Raw genomic sequence first — 18,528 nt, 5'->3', positions numbered from 1 at the left:
TGCTCTTCGAGTCCAATATAATAATATCTTTAAGATATTACTGGTATTGGTCTGGTATTGCCGAGAACCGAGTTGATGACATCTTCGCAATTTTTAGGAAAAATCGGTATTTTTCGTCCCTAGTGTATTTAAAGCACACTGGATGTCGGCTGTAGTAAATAGTGACATTAATTATATTAACTAACATAGATGTTAAGTTTACTGTGAATAACTTACACTACGTAGTCTGAAATGAATGCAATACAATACTACTATAAAATTACTCGTATTTTTAACCGACTTATCGATTAAATACATATTGTTCAAATAATTTTGTTAGCTTTAAAAGAGTCATTATTTGCGAAATAACAGACAGACAGTTCGTTTTCTTAACGAATTTAGTCGTTTAAGCAGCAATATAATTTTAAAACATTATAATACTTACAAACACCTTACTATTATAATCACGTAACTAGATTGCCATATAATCACGGTTGGTATATGTCGCCCAGATCTGTATCTGTATCTGGCTCTACGCAATGTTATGTGGACGTACATACCTGTATTTAAGATACAGATGTGCTAGATAAACTTAAAATAAAAAAGACACGACTTTAAATATCGTGTAAATTATATAAAAGGCCCTTTTATTTGATTTATATGCTATTTTTATTTGTTATTATATTTGTTTGTATGCTACTTGTGAGAATTGCAAGAGTAAAATAATTGTAAGAGTTGTGAAAAAACATGCACATCGCCATTTTGTGGTGGCGGCCATCTTTGACAGATTTTTATAAAACAGCTATGGACACTGTTGTGTGTATGGCACTGTTCATACACACACCCAAATACACACACACACCCAAATACACACACACAGATACGTCAAACTTCTTACAAACCGTCGTTTTTGAGTCGGGGGTTAAAAAATTTGGCACAAAGATAAGTCATTTGTATTATAGGATCCTTTTTTCGCGGAAAAGATAAAAGTATCTTATATATGTGTCGAATTTCACTAAATAAGGGCTTAACTGAATATATGCAATAAACAAACGAACATACATTCATTTAAAATATTAATATGGTTAGGTTAGGGATTAAAAACTACCCCCATGTCCAGGGTAAGGTAGGTATCTTTGTACTTTATTCCATAAACATGAGTTCAACGGCCTAGCCGAATTAAGGCATCAACTAAAAAAACGAATAACGTCACTTTCGTTATAGTTTAGGTATACTTGGATAGTCTTGATAGTTGGTTGAAAGATGACTGATGGCTCTGGAGCTGACAATGAAGCCAGCATTCATAGTTCGTATTAAAAAGTATTAATATAATTAAACTAGTTATTCACTCTTTTTATTGTTAAATACATTTCAGTATGATTTTCCATTTATTTTGTGCGACTTTTGCTGATGGGCATTGTAGTTAATGCCGAGGTATGTGGGGTCATATCCGGCTATGGCTGTGCTGATCGGATTTGCGATGGCAACACCAGAACTGACCACAGCTGTCGCCATCGGACGGGACGCTGCCAAACCATTCTCTCCAACTACTGCTAGACCTGGAAAACAGTATACTTGTTGTGAACAATTTAAATATAAACCAGCATTTGCCGACTTCTTTTTTTCATTTTTATAGTTTGACAACCGTCCTGGCGCAACGATGAGCTCTGTGAATTTAAGTAGGAGAATCCTGGCTGGAGCAATTTCTGAATTTTCTCAGGTTTGGTCTGGTCTTTGGAGGAGGCTTTAGCAGTGGCTAGTTACCACCCTACCGACAAAGACGTGCCGGTAAGCGATTTAGTGTTCCGGTGTGCTGTCGCGTAGAAGCCGAGGGGTATAGCTACCATACTCCCTAACAGGTTATCCCGTTACCATCTTAGACTGCATCATCACGTACCACCATGTGAGTCAAGGGCTAACATGTAGTCGAATAAAAGAAAAAAAAAATAATTGACGGACCAAGCAGATAGCCCACCTGATGGTAAGTGGGCAACCATTGCTTATAAACAGAGCTTCAGAGACACTTCGCAGGGCATGACAGGAGCACTTTCTGCATCGCAACAATGCCGCTTAGCGGTAGAAATTAGCATGGTGGTACTTCCCCGGATGGGTTCTGTCACAAAAAGCTCTAGTACTACTAAAATCCCTAGCGCAGTAAGAGCTATTTTTATAACTAGGGTACAGGGCAATTTGGGCATTTACATTTCCTGGACTTTCTCTGGTCTTAAATCTTCGGCCGTGGACGTTACCCTACCGACAAAGGCTCGGTATAATAACGTTTAGAAACCTATTTAGAGTTTGGGTTTATTTCAACCGCCATACTCCTAAAATGTTAGCCCGCTACTATTTTTGAATATCACTATCAGATGAGATTAGTCACGGGTTTACTTGCAGTCATATCGACCCTTTATCGGCCCACTTCAGGGCACGGGTCTCCTCCCACAATGAGAAGGGGTTAAGGCCGTAGTCCACCACGCTGGCCCAGTGCGGATTGGTGGACTCCACACACCTTTGAGAACATTATGTAGAACCCTCAGGCATGCAGGTTTCCTCACGATGAATTCCTTAATGACAAGGTAGAATGGAAGCAGTCAGCCTCGCTCTCATCTCCCGCCAGATAGAAAAATGATTGTAAATGTTGATGTTGGAAAAGAGCAACTACTGAGTTTCTTCTCAGTAGAATCTGCCTTCCAAACCGGTGGTACAGACACTACAAACGGACAGACTTGACGTTTCAAAAGTTCATATTAGGCCTTGAATTTTGGTATTTAAAATACTTGATCCTTTCTACTAACCGACAGGATTGGCTTCAGCGATGAGACTGTGGTCATATGTTTCGCCAGAATCTGAAGAGTCAATGCTGATGCCTTCTTCGCCCACCTTTAATATAATAAATTAATCATTTTATAGTGGCCAATAGTAAATTATGGAGTGCACAATGATAAGGTTTAAAACTGCTTTTTTAGTGTCAATGATAATTTTACGCGAGCTTTGTAGCATTTTTTTTGAGAACAGCAAAGAAGTCTTCGTTCGCATCGTTTGCATCGTTTGCACCGCTTTTTATACCTTCTCGACTTTAAACAATACTTTAAAACTCATACAATACTTTAAACTATCGAGTTTACGTATTCTCATATTGTGTTGTGATATTAGTATAGTAGTATATAGTAGTATTTTAAATTATGAAAATAACGCTTAATTTGCTATACTCCGAGAACCGCAGGAGAATCTGTATGATGTAATTTATAATTTCTTCAATCCGTATACTCCACACCAAACAGATCCTCGGCAATGTACCCTCGACGCACGATTTGCTCCGAAACCGGAGCTTTCTCAGGGGATGTTGACTTTACAATGAATAATTGTTAAGCGCTTTAACGCGGATTGAAGAAATTATAAATAACACCATACAGAATCTCCTACTGTTCGCGGAGTATAGCAAATTAAGCTTAAATTTCATAATATATTATGGATTTCCGCAAAGTAACGCCTGCTTCTATCCAATTGTAGTATTTTAGTCCAATAGTGTAAATTATAAAATATTATTATTATAGACTTATTAAGTTCTAGACATAATAAGTGCATTTGTTACAGAAAATATAAACATACTTACGTCTTCTTCGTCGCTCCCACCATATTGTCTTAAAAGCGTAGCGTTTCTTTTAAATAATACATCAACGTCTTCACCAATTTCATCTATCAACTTAATTGTATTAGAAGCAGCTTCACCAAGTGAAAACAGTTGATTTTTGAATCTTAGCCTTTCCTGATTTCCTAACGTGCCAGTTTTTCTTCCTAAATTTTGTATTTTTAATAGATTGCTAGATAGTGATCTCAGATTCTGTAAATTAGCTGCTAGCACTTTAGAAAGTAGGTTTTCATCGGTATTTTTCAAAATGTTTTCGCTACTTATACTTTCTTCTGCTACGACTTTTTCGCTGAGAACAGCTCCTTTTGTATCTTTCTTAACTTCTAAATATTGTCCTTTTGCTCCACCGTAGAAGGGTATGTATTGAATCGCAGCGCTATTAAATTATAATGAATCATATTTAGTAATCGATCACTTTGCGCCTTATTGAAATTGTATTACAATAACATTGTTTTCAGTTATTGCTATTGTAAGTTTGCCTGAAATTTGCACTTAAGTCACGTACCACCATAATTGCCAAAGCTCGTTAATTCTACGTTCCATCATAGTTTCCAAAGCTCATTCAATCTAAATCATTAAACTGGGAGTCGAACCCGAAATATATAATTGCCAGGCGAACATTATCACCCATGATCACCATCATGCGAACAATATTTTAATCTTAATATTTTTAATATCATACTTTGTGAATAAAATGTTAAAGGAAAAATGGAATTTATCGAATGTATTGTATTGAAAAAAATTAAACAGCGTAATATTTTGGGTAAATAATATAATTTAGCAAATAACTTACATTATTGCAACAATTTAATCGATAACTACAAAACTATACTTTCTCGAATATTCGAAAAACACTTTCAAGTTTTGTCGAAAATGTTTTTTGAATTAAGCACTTCGTTTTCTAAAGTTTTTACAATTTTTTACACTGTAAGAATATTCTATACAAATAAATAATATTAGTTGGGGTCATATTCGTATACATTAAGTTCTGATTCTGCATGGGCTACACCACCCGCACCAACAACAGCAGTTGCTTTAGGGCTATGAATTACAGAGACAATTTCACCACGACGTATTACCACTCGTGATATAGGATTTGAGATAGCAATGCCTTTATCTCCACTGAGAGAAAAAGCCCTTGGATTTATATGAATCACGTAGGTTGGATCTTCATTAAGTTTCCTTACAAATTTCTCCCCATCATAGTTATAAACATCGGTATTTATTTCTCGGCCATTCTCACGAACATTCTTCTTCACGGACTCCAGGAATCTATTAGTCAAAAATAACTAAATGTTAGTAATGCTAAGCAATTTATAAGTAAAAGGGTAAGGATCATGTTTCTTCGGTGGGTGCTTCGGTAGGGTGGTAATAAATAACAGGACCGGTTGCTACTAGCTTCCCTTCTCTTATTGGTTCTGATGCTCGTCTATTATCGTCTAACTTAATTGCACGAGATACAAAGTCATTAAAATTATGATGTTCCGATAGAGCAACAACGCGTGCGTGAGGACCAGCAATAGCCAAACCACCTGGCTTAGTATAAGCTAGTCCACCTGGACCAACAATGGCTGTACCTCCTCTACCAGCCGTCGCAACGCCTCCTGGACCAGCAATAGCTACTCCTCCTTTACGAACTCTCAGTTTATTTATAAAGAAACCAGGACTGGGTGCTACTGGTTTTCTATCTCCGAACCAAGAAAAGTCACTACTGAAAGGGAAACGTAGAGATCCCTCGTAATCACTTTTTAAATCGTCGCTCTCATCAATATTTAACGGTTTTTTTGTTGTTTTACGTGTAATAGGTTTAGTCGTGTAAATCTTCCTGGCATTTTTACTCCCAGCTTCTTGTTCAGATGCACCATTAAGAGAAGTTGGCTTTCGAAGAGCACGTGACTCTCGAGAATTTTTATCAGAACGAACATCTTCGTTGCCTCGGTGATTATCAGATTTTACTGCATCATCATTTTGTTTCATCAGTTTTTTAATTATCTCAATATATTCATCATCTGAAGATTTTTGTTTTCTACTGCAAACGTCAGCGGTTTGTCCATATTCAATAAAATTGTCCCATCCACCCCCCTGAGTAAATGCAACAAAAGGATTTTTTATTAATACAGGAAATAGTTGACTGAATGGTCTAAATTGAAAGAGACTTTCCACAGAAAACGAAGGAAATGAAGGTAAACCAGGGAATATTGGTTGTTGTTCTTGCCTTGTTTGATATGGTTCATTCGAAACTACCGATTTTAAATTACTTGGTACGGTTGACTTTAGATTGTTATATGCGTATTTAGAACGTATTTCATTGGTATCGGGGGCTACAACAACTGGGTAATCTAATGCGTATGGATAATAATATGGCACAGGGATAGGAATCGTATTTGGATAACCCATGTTAGGCATTAGTCTGAAAGCTCTCGAATATGGATTTCTGTCATCGTTGTCTAAGTCACTGCTCTTTGGTTGATTTTTTGTTTTTGAATGCGGATGAAATTTCTCTGAAGCTATGATCTGCTTAATCTTTTCAAGTGTTTCCTCGTCTATTCCATTGAATTTTTCATTGTATTGTGTATTCAAATTTAGTTGTGGGCGACGCGGTTTATTCAAAATACTATTAATTTTTTTAATTTTCTCTACGATTTCTTTGGTACTGTCTTCTTGTTCGTTTATATCAGTATCTGCCTGATAGTAAATAGATCCATCTACTTGGTCTGCGATTGCTTTTGGCTCTTTACTAGAGATTTCTTCGGGAAGCACCGTCGACCTGAAATGAGATTCATTTAGTTTAAAGAGATATATTTAATTTCTATTTAGATTTCCTCAAGCAAAGCAGATTATTATTATAGCGTGTGTGATAAGCGGTGACTTCATTACAAAATACAGTGAACAGCATACCTGAACCTTTGCCCCGGCCCGGGTGAGTTTAAAGTAATTTCACTCTTGATTAGGTAATTATTATGTTAGTTATGTGCGCACATGTTTTCTTTTAAAAAATAAATATTCATATTTCTGTACAAATAATTACACATTTATTTTAATTTATACTTAAATAAATAAAATAGGCATGAAAAAACTATGCTACATTTAATTACATATGAAGTCAAAAAGTGCATTGAATTTATTATTAAATTAGTTGAACTTAATATAAAATTGTGTTATTTATTTTATTAAAAATAATTTTAATTAATATGTACATTTGGTCACCATTTTCACGATAATATTAAAAATTCTGTCGAAAAGACCCGAGATTTTTTTGTGTTTAAGATATTTGTAAATAATATATCTTTAATTTGAGCAATATTTCAAGTCTTTAGTTATCAATTTTATCTGTCTTTTTATATTGTCTGCCTTAAAGCTCTGTCCGTCCATTAATGTTAGATACATACATGCCTTTCATATTGGTTCTACATTAAGCTGTGATGATGAAAGATGATGAAAGTTTCTTTATTATTTTAGACATTTTGGTCAATGACTTATATTTTCAAGCTTTTTAAATAAATAATAGAAAAAAGGAACAATAGTATACAATAATACTTTATGGAAAAATATGTTTAAAAGGGACTCATTGTGGATTGTAATCAACAGAGGCGTACATACGGTGTCGACCAGGGTAGGCATTGAGCACGCACATTTTATCATCTTCATCATGATTGTAACCGATAGATGTCAGTGGCGTGCATAGAGGGTATGCACAGGGTATGCAAATGATACAAAATGAAGAATATTGCCAGTCGTGTAGCATGTATAATTCTTAGATGGGAATAATTTAATCAAAAAGGTAATGAAATATCAAAATCAAAATTCAAAAAATAAAATAATAATTCATTTATTTCAAATAGGCCTAATATAAGCACTTTGGAAAGTAAAGTCAGTCCGTTTGTAGTGACTCTAACACCGATTCGGAAGGCAGATTCTACAGAAGAAGCCGGCAAGAACCTCAGCAGTTACTGTTTTCCAACAAATATCAAATGTTTTGTATAATAAATTATTATCTGACCATACAGCATTAACATGCAACTATTAATTTCAAGTTTAATGGAAAGAATAACCGATAAAGATTAAACAAAATCTCATACCTTCTGTGGGCTGTTAAAATTATCATCCTGAATAAGACAAAGCTGAGTTATAAACATATTTGACATTATCATTATGTGTGAATGTTTAAGATGACAAGGATCGTATGCAAGTGAGCTTTTTGCCCGATTTCTCTAATGAATGTTTGTATTATCATATTTTTCAATTTCCGTATGGACATAGGGTTATTAAAAAAACCGAGTTTATACTTTTTTCATCGGGAAAGTTTCAGTTTAAGTGCCCTAAACTCTATGATCGTGCCGGACCTATGTGCCGGACGTCGTCGTGAAATGTTTTTCTAGGAATCACCTAAATCACTATGCCTCCTATTACGGAGGTTCCTAGGTTTAGTGAAAACGGGCATTAGTGACATATTTAACCAATAGATAAGGTAGGACTGTAATAACTACTTTTTAAATTACGAACACCTGTATGAACTATTATGCTTGCAACAGTCAAACGGCTTATAAATGATTAATTGAACCATTGATTGTGCTTTGAACTTGATTGATTTACAAGTTAAAATTGGAAAAATTACATGTGTTTCCAATTTCAACTTGGTACCCTTTGTGAATGAATGAATGAATGAATACACTATTATTGTACACCAAACAAAACAGGAGTTACAGAGATATAAAAATTAAGCAACAGAGTACGATTTGTGTTGTTGTTTTTTCATATATATCTGTCTGTTTCATGCCTTCCCTGGTAAAACATCCCATGCACGATACTGCTTCCCTTATGTAATAAAATAAAAACATTATTTGTAGCTTACTCTGTATTTGACGGTCGACATGAGATCTCTATCAAGCAGCTCGATAGCAGCACCTGGAATCGAAAGGTATTGCGAATAAGTATTATTGAATACAAGCGGTGATAGCCAACAGGTAAGAGCTGCTGCCTCTCATTTGGGTAAACCAGTTCGATTACCCGACCTCTAACTTTTCGGAAAATTTCAATATGCTTTTACTTTACTGAAGCGGTGATAGCCCAGTAGGTAGGACTTCGGCTTCACTTTCGGTGGGCCGAGTTCGAAGCCATTGAACATAAAAGATTTTACAAAGTAGCATATTTTTAACAAACTCCACGCAGAAGATAAGATCGATCGATTGCTCAGTTACTGAAAGAAGCACAATCCAACAGCCTAACATACTTTCGCTTTTATGATTACAACAACAATTTAATCGGGTCACGAGTATTTAAATAGCAACCTTACGCTTAAGCTTCTCCTATTTACCTCCTTTGGCAGGTGGTGACGTTAATTTTATCCCTTGTCAGGGGAAATAATTAGGGCGTATAATTTTTGTCTCCTATCGTGCATGAAAACAAATGGTTTCCACTTCAATTCAACTCGTATTAATATTAACGTGAGCATTCCGAGCTACTTTAGGAGCCGATAGCCCGAAGTCAGTTCGCCATCGAACAAAAAAGATTTTACAAAGTAGCATATTTTTAACAAACTCCACGCAGAAGATAAGATCGATCGATTGCTCAGTTACTGAAAGAAGGACGATCCAATCGCCTAACATACTTTCGCTTATGATATACCTACGACTTACAATAACAGAAAGGATTTCGATTTGACCGGGTCACGAGTATTTAAATAGCGCCAAAAAGTCAATACTTACACTGCTCTCACTTTGTAATAGGTGTGGTTATATTTTACAGTATATCGTGTACATACGAGTGAGTGAGTGCATAATGATATTAACAAAATTCTTTTTTCCTTTCTAAATTTCTGATTGTTTGGATGTATGTTATTCTTTCACGTCTCAATTCCTGAACTAAATTGGCTCAAATTTGAAATGATTTACAAGCCAGATTACAAGCTCGTGTCGCAGAAAACTCGTAAGAAGAACGCCTGCAAGAACTATAGCTAAATCAACAACTTGCGAATTTGCAACGAGCTAAGTCAAGATTCTGAATTAATTTAAGCTAGGTATTTTTTTATTTTATTTATTTATATTCTTATTCTAACAATATCATTACAGAATGCTTAAACCGAATGGGATAGTGTAGCTTTTTTTTAAAAATAATGTAAATATTATAATATTTAATTACCTATTCCTGTAACAAATAACCCACATTGCGATCCTTGTGAATTCACTCAGAGTGCAACAATACAAATCACATTGCTCTGATATGACATTGAGGATGCGGAGGGCGCGCGTCATTGGTGCCTCTTTTCATAAATTTGTCCGCCCAATCGGTACTTCCAGCAGTGACAGCCGTCGCCTCCGCCCCACATACCCCCTCGTATATTTTAAACGGTGATAGCCTAGTGAGTAAAGCTTCGCCTTTCCTTTTGTGGAGACTGAGTTCGAGCGCTACCACACCACTGACGGTTTGGAGTTATGTGCGTTTTTAATTCAAGCAATTAAAATATCACTTGCCTGAATCGGTGAAGGAAAACATCGTGAGGAAACGTGTGAAGTCTACCAATCCGCACTTGGAATGGTAGAATACGGCCTATACTCTTCTTACTCTGACAGGAGACTTGTGCCCAGTAGTGGGCCGGTAATGTAAATAAATCTATCATCATGGTCGATGACGATGATGATTTATTTTAACCAATCACCGTCTGAGCAATAGGCCCAGATGAAGAGACATGGGGTTGAGTCGGCTAGAGTAAGAGCTCTTCTTTTTCGGAAGGACACTTACCGAGCACTACCTGACGGGTTGCTACGGCTTCATCGGGAGAGAGGGGCGAGCCGAAAGCTCGCCATGAGCGAGAAATGGCGGGCGTCGAGTCGAGGCGAGGGTGTCTCCTTGGAGGACTCGGACCTCGCCTTGGTTCGACGTTTTTCGGACTTGGTGGACTTTTGAACTAATAGTGGTTCAGGCCGAACACCCCTACCTTACCCCTACTCCTACTTACCCTATGACCGTGGTAAGGGTCTACGTTCGAATGAAGTCAGAAATCAGGGCCCTCGTGTCCGCTGGCGAAGACGCTGTGTATACTGTAGAGGGAGCTCTTGACTCATCAAGGGGAGGGGGGATTATTTTCTCCCTGGCCGAGTTCTATATGCGTTGTACAAGGGAGGCACCGGTGTGGTTTTCAGAAATCCTGCAGCCTCCCAAATATGTGCCGGATGGCCGCCAGGTTTTAGCGGGTAAAAATCCCACTTAACCCGATTTCCACCCCGTAAATAGGTATATTTTATCCAAAAAATAAGAAGCACCAAAATAAAACAAACAATTATTTTTCAGTCGTATCAAATCGCATATTGTTTGCTTTGTTATTGGATATCGGTGATTCTACGATAATAACAAATCAATCAAAGAATTATAATTTTTTCCTTGTACTGAACGAAATAAGTAATTTATATTTTATTCTTTCGTTCTCAATGGATAAAAAATCTTTGAGCAGTCGTTGCAGCTACATAGGTAGTATAAATAATCAATGTTATGCGGTTGTTTTGTTGCGGTTAAAAAATAAAGAAATCAACATTTTTTCGATAAATATTCCAATTTTCAATAAATAAATCCCATTATTGACAACAATATGCAATTATGTAAATTTTATGACCATGCATAATGTGGTAGCGCCAAAAGCGAAATAATTCTTTTGTTATTTTCCTGTTTATAAATCAACTTAATACATAGCTACCGACTTACTTAAGGGCTATCGGAAGGTCAACTTATAAGAAGAGTTAAAAGAAGAAATTTCAAGGCCAGGCGGTTTTTTTTTTTTGAAATTAGAATAGAATAGAATAGAATAGAATTTGTTTATTTATCAGAACAACACAAACAGACTTACATACGGAGTAACTTAAACATTTAGGTAGTACTTATTTAATAATAGCTTAAGTCTAAGATTTGTGTCGTGCCAATAAAAAGGTTCTGACTCAGCTTAATGTTCCGGATACTAATGTACCCACAACGCTGGTGTTCTGTCAGTACCTATTTAGTTGAGGGAAGTCCGGTTATGAAATCACGTATAAAAAAAATAAAAAAATATATAAACTTGATAAAAGAAAGTAAACTTCATTATGGAAAGGAGATGAAAATTCATTTTTGTTTAAGTAGTAATGGAAAAGTATGTTAGTCAGATAATAATTTTTAGTTTTTTTTTTTTTAGTAGTTACTATTGTAAGATAGTGCCACATTAGATTTTTGAATGTTCAGTAGATAAAAGCGATATAATTTCTTAAAGCAAAACTTTGATTTGGCATTTCTAAAAGGCGGTGGGATGTCGTTCCAGCATTTGGTGGCAAGATATTTAAAACTGCCACGAAATGCTGCAGACCTGTGGCGTGGCATCGATAGTGGTGGCGCTGTAGTTCTTTTACCGTAGCTAGGGTCGCGCCAAACTAATTTCCTATACAGGTATGGTGGTTCTTTTGTTTTAACAACACCAAAAAGAAGAGTGCCTACTAGCAGATTATATCTATTTTTCATGTTTAGTAGGTCATGATCATTTAAAAAATGACTGATGTGAGATCTGGGCGGAATAGTAAAGCAAAATCGGGCGCAAGCATTTTGTATGCGCTGAATTAATCGCCACGATTTACCTAAAAGACATGGACCATAAACAGTAAAACAATAATTTAGTTTCGAAAGTACCAGCGTGTCACAAAGTTTCATTCGAAGATTGATGTTAATGTAAGGTCTAATCCTGTACAGTACTTTTAGTCTATAAAAACAGTTTCGTACTAGATCTACTACATGTTTTTCGAAACGTAAGTTTTCATCCATTCGAAGTCCTAGATTACGAGCATCACTTACATGTTCAAGGCATATTCCATTGATATTCAACTTTGGCTGGTAAGTTAAAATTTTACTAACTTGCTTTTTAGATCCTATTACCATAAATTTAGACTTAATAGGGTTCAGAATAAGAGCATTATGTTGACACCACAGTGAAATTTTATCAAGGACTTTATTCAATTGCCCGACTGCGTTATTAACGTCTTGGTGATTAACAGGAACATAAATTTGAAGGTCATCAGCGTATGAATGATATTGACAGTTTTCCATACAGTTAATTACATCGGCAGAGTACAAAATAAATAACAGAGGACCCAAAATTGACCCCTGAGGAACACCTCTACTAACAGGCTTTAGAGTTGAAACTAGGTCTTTTCCATCGGTTTTTCGTATAACAACTTGTTGCATTCTATTCTGAAGGTAACTAGCAAACCATTGCACAGTTGCTGAAGAAAACCCGTAGTAAGAAAGTTTAGCAAGCATTAGCTTAATATTAATAGAGTCAAACGCACGAGAAAAGTCTAGCAGAACAAGGATACTACCCTGGCCTGCATCTTGGGATGTGAGTAAATCATCTATGACGTCTGATAAAGCGGAAGATGTGCTACGATTTTTCCTGAACCCTGATTGAAAATATGGTAATAAATTATTTTTTTCACAATACTTTATGACTTGGTTGTAAATAACTTTTTCAAGAATCTTAGAAAGATATGGAAGAATACTTATTGGCCTTAAATCCTTGATTTCAGATGGGTTATTATTCTTGGGTAAAGGTAAGATTAAGGCTGTTCTCCAGCATGAAGGAAATTTCGTAGATAATATTGATTTATTAACTATAGCTGTGATGACGTTAAGAGTAGTCGGTAGTGTAAGAATAATCATATCCAAGTTTACTTCGTCTATTCCTCGTGCGTTAGATTTAATTCCTAGTATAATTTTTGCTACTTCATAATCATGTACAGTCTCCAGTTCAAAACTACTAACCGCGGAGAGAGTCTCGAAATAGTCTAAAACAGACGGTTCAATATCATTATCACCAGGTATATTTAAAAAATGGTCATTTATTACATCGGGATTATCAAAATGTTCTGGTAGGTCACTAGTGTTTTTAAAGCTTGGTAGGACATGTTTCTTGAGATTTTTCCAAAGATAAATCGAATTATGTAAATGTGCATTTATATTATAATCATAATAAGCTTTTTTTTCACTATTAGCACTGAACTCAGAAAGATATTTTAAATTTTTATAGTTGGTTTTATTTTCATAGTTTTTTAATTTTTTATATTTTGCATGTGCCTTATCACGCAATTTCATCATAAGACGAACATTACTAGTTATCCAAGGACTATATTTATCTTTAGCAATTAATGTTAATTCAGGGGCATGCTTATTATAGAGGTTAAGAATTTTTTCATTAAATAACTCCACCATACTATCAATGCATTGCTCGTTAATAATAGCACTCCAGTTTACGTTCTCAAGGTCTTTATTAAAATCTATAATATTAATGTTTTTAATTTGTCGATAGGTTATTCGTTTGGATGGAATTTTGGGTTTCTTTATTTTTACTTCTGCTAAAATCATTGCGTGGCCGCCAAGTTCAGGATTATGATTAACGCTAAGATTAATAATTGGAATATTTGAACATATTACATCTATGAGTGTACGGCTGTGTGATGTGAAGTGAGTTGGTTCAGCAACGTAGTTATTAAAATTACAGCAGGTTAAAAAATTTTTTAATTTTTGAAAACTGTTGCTGGAACTATTGAGCAGATTAATATTAAAATCACCAAGCAAAACAATCTCATCAAATTTGGAAAAGAATAAAACGGAGTCTGTTAGGGCATCAAAAAATTTGTCTATGTCGAGCCAAGGTGGTCTGTAAGCAGTGCCTATTAAAATATTATGTAAATTTATACTAAGTGATATCCACATCTGTTCAACTTCTGCCAGCCCCGAGGGGTGTGCACACTTACGGACTCTAAATCCTCGTTTAACATAGAATCCCACACCCCCACCACGGGAGCGGACTTCAGTTGGACGTGGCAGATGAATGAGTTTGTAGCCTTGTATATTGGGTGCACGAGCCTCATCGCCTGCTTTAAGCCAAGTTTCGTTTATAGCCAAGATATCAGGTGAATGAGATTGCAATGTGACAGCAAACTCATCATGCTTAGTAGTTAGCGACCCTGCATTGAATAAACCTAATTTTAAGAAATTAGACTTTTTGCCTTTTATTTTTAAGTATGACTTAAATAAGAAATAGGAACTACTAATTGAAAAAGATGACTAATAATTGAAATGAGAAAAAAAAAAAAAAATAAAAAAATAAATAAGCGAATAGAGATTCGGATTGCACGAACACTTTTTTTTGGCACGCAACGCAATAACAAAACGAAGTGTATGTACAGATAATTAAAAAAAAAAAAATAAATAAATTACAATACATCTATCCTGACGCATACCGACTATACAAATTCGATTAAAGTATTCTATATAAGTGCACAAAAATGAGACTATATATTCAATAACAAAAATAGTACATATATATTTACTCAGTTTATGAATTTCAGTAATTGTTTTATTCATACATGGTTTATAGGACAAATTATAAATATGAAATGCACTGTAAAAGTTAAGAAAATAAAAAAAATAGGTAAAGTTAATCTTCACTGTGTGTAACACTAGAACCAGTAAACAGATTTTCCACCTCAGCTTCTGTTTGCAATAAGTGTACTTCACTGGACTCCGAGCGTCGGGCATAAATTCTACCTTCTTTAGTCCAAACATATCTCCATTTCGAAGACCGAGCTGCATCGCGCGCCTTGATGAAGATTTGTCTGTTAACCTTGGTGAGTCTTTCATTGATAAAAAAACGTTTGGGCTCATGCAACGGCAAGCCCAAGTCACCGGTAGTTGAGCCACGTCGAATACGCGCGTTCTTGAGAAGCTCATTGCGAGTTGATCGACGCGTAAGTCTAACGACGATTGGCCTTGAGCGAAAGGAGTATGTGGCATTCGATGAGTCAACAGCACCTCGCTTCGGACCCATGCGGGCAGTACTAGCTATGTCTTGTTCTTCAATTTTTACTCCAATTTTAGCTGCCACTGTAGTTATGACATGGATTAACGATTCATTTTCAAATTCCGGTATTCCCGTTATTTGCACGTCGTTGGCCAAGTTGGCTTGCTCCTTGACATTCAGCTCGGTCTGAAGACTATTAATGGACTTCTGTAAACTTAGATTCACGGATTCCAAGTGATTGAATTTGTTTTTATAACTTGTTACCTCTTTTTTGAGATCACAAATTTGAGCGGATAGGAAGTCTGTTGTTGCAGAGAACTCAGACTTTAACTTTTCAAGGGTACTGCTTAACTCGTAACGGATGTCTTTAGCTAAAGAAGCTTTCATAGTCTCAAGCTTCGTGTCCAAAAGAACAGCAAATTCATGATAGGAAATAGCCCCCGGTGAGTTCGTGTCACTTTTTTTCGCATGAGACTCACCAACAGTCAGACAAGATCCGTCAAGTCCGCTGGACAAATCAAAAGTTGTTTCCGACGTAGCAAGCTGATGCCGGACAGGTGTGTCACTACCTTTACGTCTGGATGTGACATTTTCACAGGACGGACAACGCCATGATTTTTTGATGTTCAAAAAATGGTCTACAAAGTAGGCCGAGGTCATGTTTAAACATTTATAATGATAAGTCCCATTACAAGTAATGCATTTTATCATTTCGCCTTTGTTTAACTCGTAAGTACAGGCAAGGCACTTCATTGTTACACTTAGCGATAACTGACAGCTCACTACCGCGCACACAAATAATACTATAGCTAATTTATCACACTAAAATATCGCCACCACTCGCGATTCTTTATGATTTTATTGTTTATTTATCAGGTAAACACGATTTCATTACTTTTATGTACAGAAAATAACTATTTAATATGAAAATGATTAATATTTAACGTGCTTTTGTAAATACGTATTATTGACAGTAGTTTACGAACTACCCTCCTTAAATTAGCAAGAACTCTTTCCAGTCAAACTATAGTTTTATGCGATCCGGTGTTGAATAGAACCAGGCGTTATTTTCGGAATTCTGTTTAAGTATATAATGAACATTAAGCTAAATATTCTATAATTCGCGACAGCTAGGGAAATCTGCACCAGGTAGAGGGGATGAAAGTGTTTGACGATTTTACACCATAGCTCCGACAAATTATAACCGATTTAAATAATTATTTTTGTACTATGGAGGTTGTAATATGTGTTTAATTTTGCCCAAACTTTGTGTATATCTGATGAAAGTGGTAGGAAATAGAGGACAGAAATCCAGCGGACAGAAGCACACCCCTCATTTAAGACTTAGCAATACTGAATGCTTTAAATTATTTAGCACTACAACTAAATTGAATGCCACATCGAAAAACAAAATCAAACGCAGACGAAGTCGCGGGCAACAGCTAGTAGCTAATAAATTAATTGACTCTGAAATGGTGATAACAAAAAAATACTTAGACCAGGGCTCGTTTTGAACCACCCTAGCTTTTGTTATAAATTAACGAATTTGGTGGTAATGCTTCGCAATAATGGGGACATCTATGTATGAATAAGTGCCTGTGATAGGTTATTGCAGTTGATGGTTTACCCTTGCCTTGAAATCAAGTGCTTAAATTAAAAACGCCAAATTCCGGAAATTTAGTGTGCCGAAGATTAAATCGATGTTCTGAAAAGGAAGTTGATGCCTTACCTATAAGCCTATCACCGCTTCTTATAAAATTTAATTTATCAAAATCAGTCCTACGGATATTTAAGAGTTATAAATTAAATAAATAAATAAATATATGACAACAATACAAATAGCGCAATCTAGCCCCAAAGTAAGCGTAGCTTGTGTTATGGGTACTGAGACAACTAATGAATATTTACAAATCATATACATAAATACTTATAATATACAGATAAACACTCAGCACTGAAATATTGTTTACTACACAAACATTTTCCAGTTTTCGGAATCGAACCTAAAGCCTTTTACTCACAAAACAGGGTCACTGACCACTGTGCCAATCGGATCTTATGGTATATTTAAGTTAAATTTCCTCACGGGTAAAATCGCGGCCATAAACCAGTTTATAACATCTAGCTAAAGAATAACTGTTGTTATGCCATATTGTAGAGGGGCCAATACTGTATAGCTAAGCTGAGTGGATTAGGTATAGTGACATGTTAATTTTTACATTTCACAGTTTTTTTGTTCGTCTAGTTTCTGATATGTGACATTGATAAAAAACAGCTATTATAAAAGCAATAAAACCATATAGGAATAATGGAACAGTCACTTATAAAATTTAGTACAATAAATTATGAAAGGAATCCATTTAACTATTTTAATTTTATATGTCAAGGATTGAGGTAAGTATACCTACGAGAACAAAATAAAAACAGTTCAAGTACCATATTATTAGGAAGCTCACAAACAGTAAAAATTGTCAGCTCATTCAATCAGGATTTATTTTAAATAGAATACTGAAAAGCAGAGTTTCTAGCTGAAATGGCAATGAACAAAATTTTCTACTCTAAATTCTTGAAAAAAAAAACTATAATAAACTGATAACATAACCACGTAAAAGTACAGCTTAAAAATAAAATTTTAGTTGGAAATAATTGGCAGATAGGCCTTCGGATGATAAGTTCAAAACCATCGCCTGTAAACAGGGTAACATTTCGCAGGGCATGCGAGTAACACGTCCAGCAACGTGCTACCTTGTGTCAATCAACCTACACGGCAACCAAGCCCTTCAGTCACAATGCTGCTTAGCGGCAGAAATCCCTATTCCTACTAATATTATAAACGTCAATGTAAGTTTGTTTGTAACCCTTTCACGCAAAAACTACTTAACCGATCCTCATAAAACTTTGTACACATATTCTTGGAAGTGTTAGAAGTAATATAGGATACTTTTTATCTCGACATTAAGTTCGGTTCCTTTGGGAGAGGGGACGAAAGTGTTAGACGATTTAACACCATAACTCCGACAAATTATAACCGATTTATTTTAATAATTATTTTTGTACTATAGAGGTGTATATAATATGTGTTTAATTT

At 35.5% G+C, this 18,528-nt stretch overlaps 1 protein-coding gene across 1 annotated transcript; it reads right to left on the bottom strand.

The window, feature by feature from the left end:
• Nucleotides 1–1,350: 1,350 nt before the first annotated feature.
• LOC120626041 lies at nucleotides 1,351–14,508 on the bottom strand. The gene is made up of 5 exons (XM_039893322.1): nucleotides 14,392–14,508; nucleotides 8,481–8,533; nucleotides 3,593–4,004; nucleotides 2,775–2,859; nucleotides 1,351–1,538 (listed from the first exon to the last, which is right to left on the bottom strand). The coding sequence occupies exons 1-5, from the start codon at nucleotides 14,506–14,508 to the stop codon at nucleotides 1,351–1,353; spliced, it is 855 nt and encodes a 284-aa protein (XP_039749256.1).
• Nucleotides 14,509–18,528: the final 4,020 nt, after the last annotated feature.

The sequence above is a fragment of the Pararge aegeria genome, chromosome 8, assembly GCF_905163445.1.
Source record: "Pararge aegeria chromosome 8, ilParAegt1.1, whole genome shotgun sequence".
NCBI lineage: Eukaryota > Metazoa > Arthropoda > Insecta > Lepidoptera > Nymphalidae > Pararge > Pararge aegeria.
The sequence above is the reverse complement of the archived record's forward strand: the minus strand, read 5'-3'. Positions and strand labels throughout refer to the sequence as shown.

Bases quoted from the DNA above. Each gene is read 5' to 3' on its own strand.
- LOC120626041 (XM_039893322.1), bottom strand. From the start codon at position 14,508: ATGAGGCTCGTGCACCCAATATACAAGGCTACAAACTCATTCATCTGC. The intron at 8,534-14,391 runs GTAAGTGTGCAC...TTTCGATTCCAG, and splicing joins TAAACGAGGATTTAGAGTCC to GTGCTGCTATCGAGCTGCTT. The intron at 1,539-2,774 runs GTTAGTAGAAAG...ACTGTTTTCCAG, and splicing joins CGCTGAAGCCAATCCTGTCG to GTCTAGCAGTAGTTGGAGAG.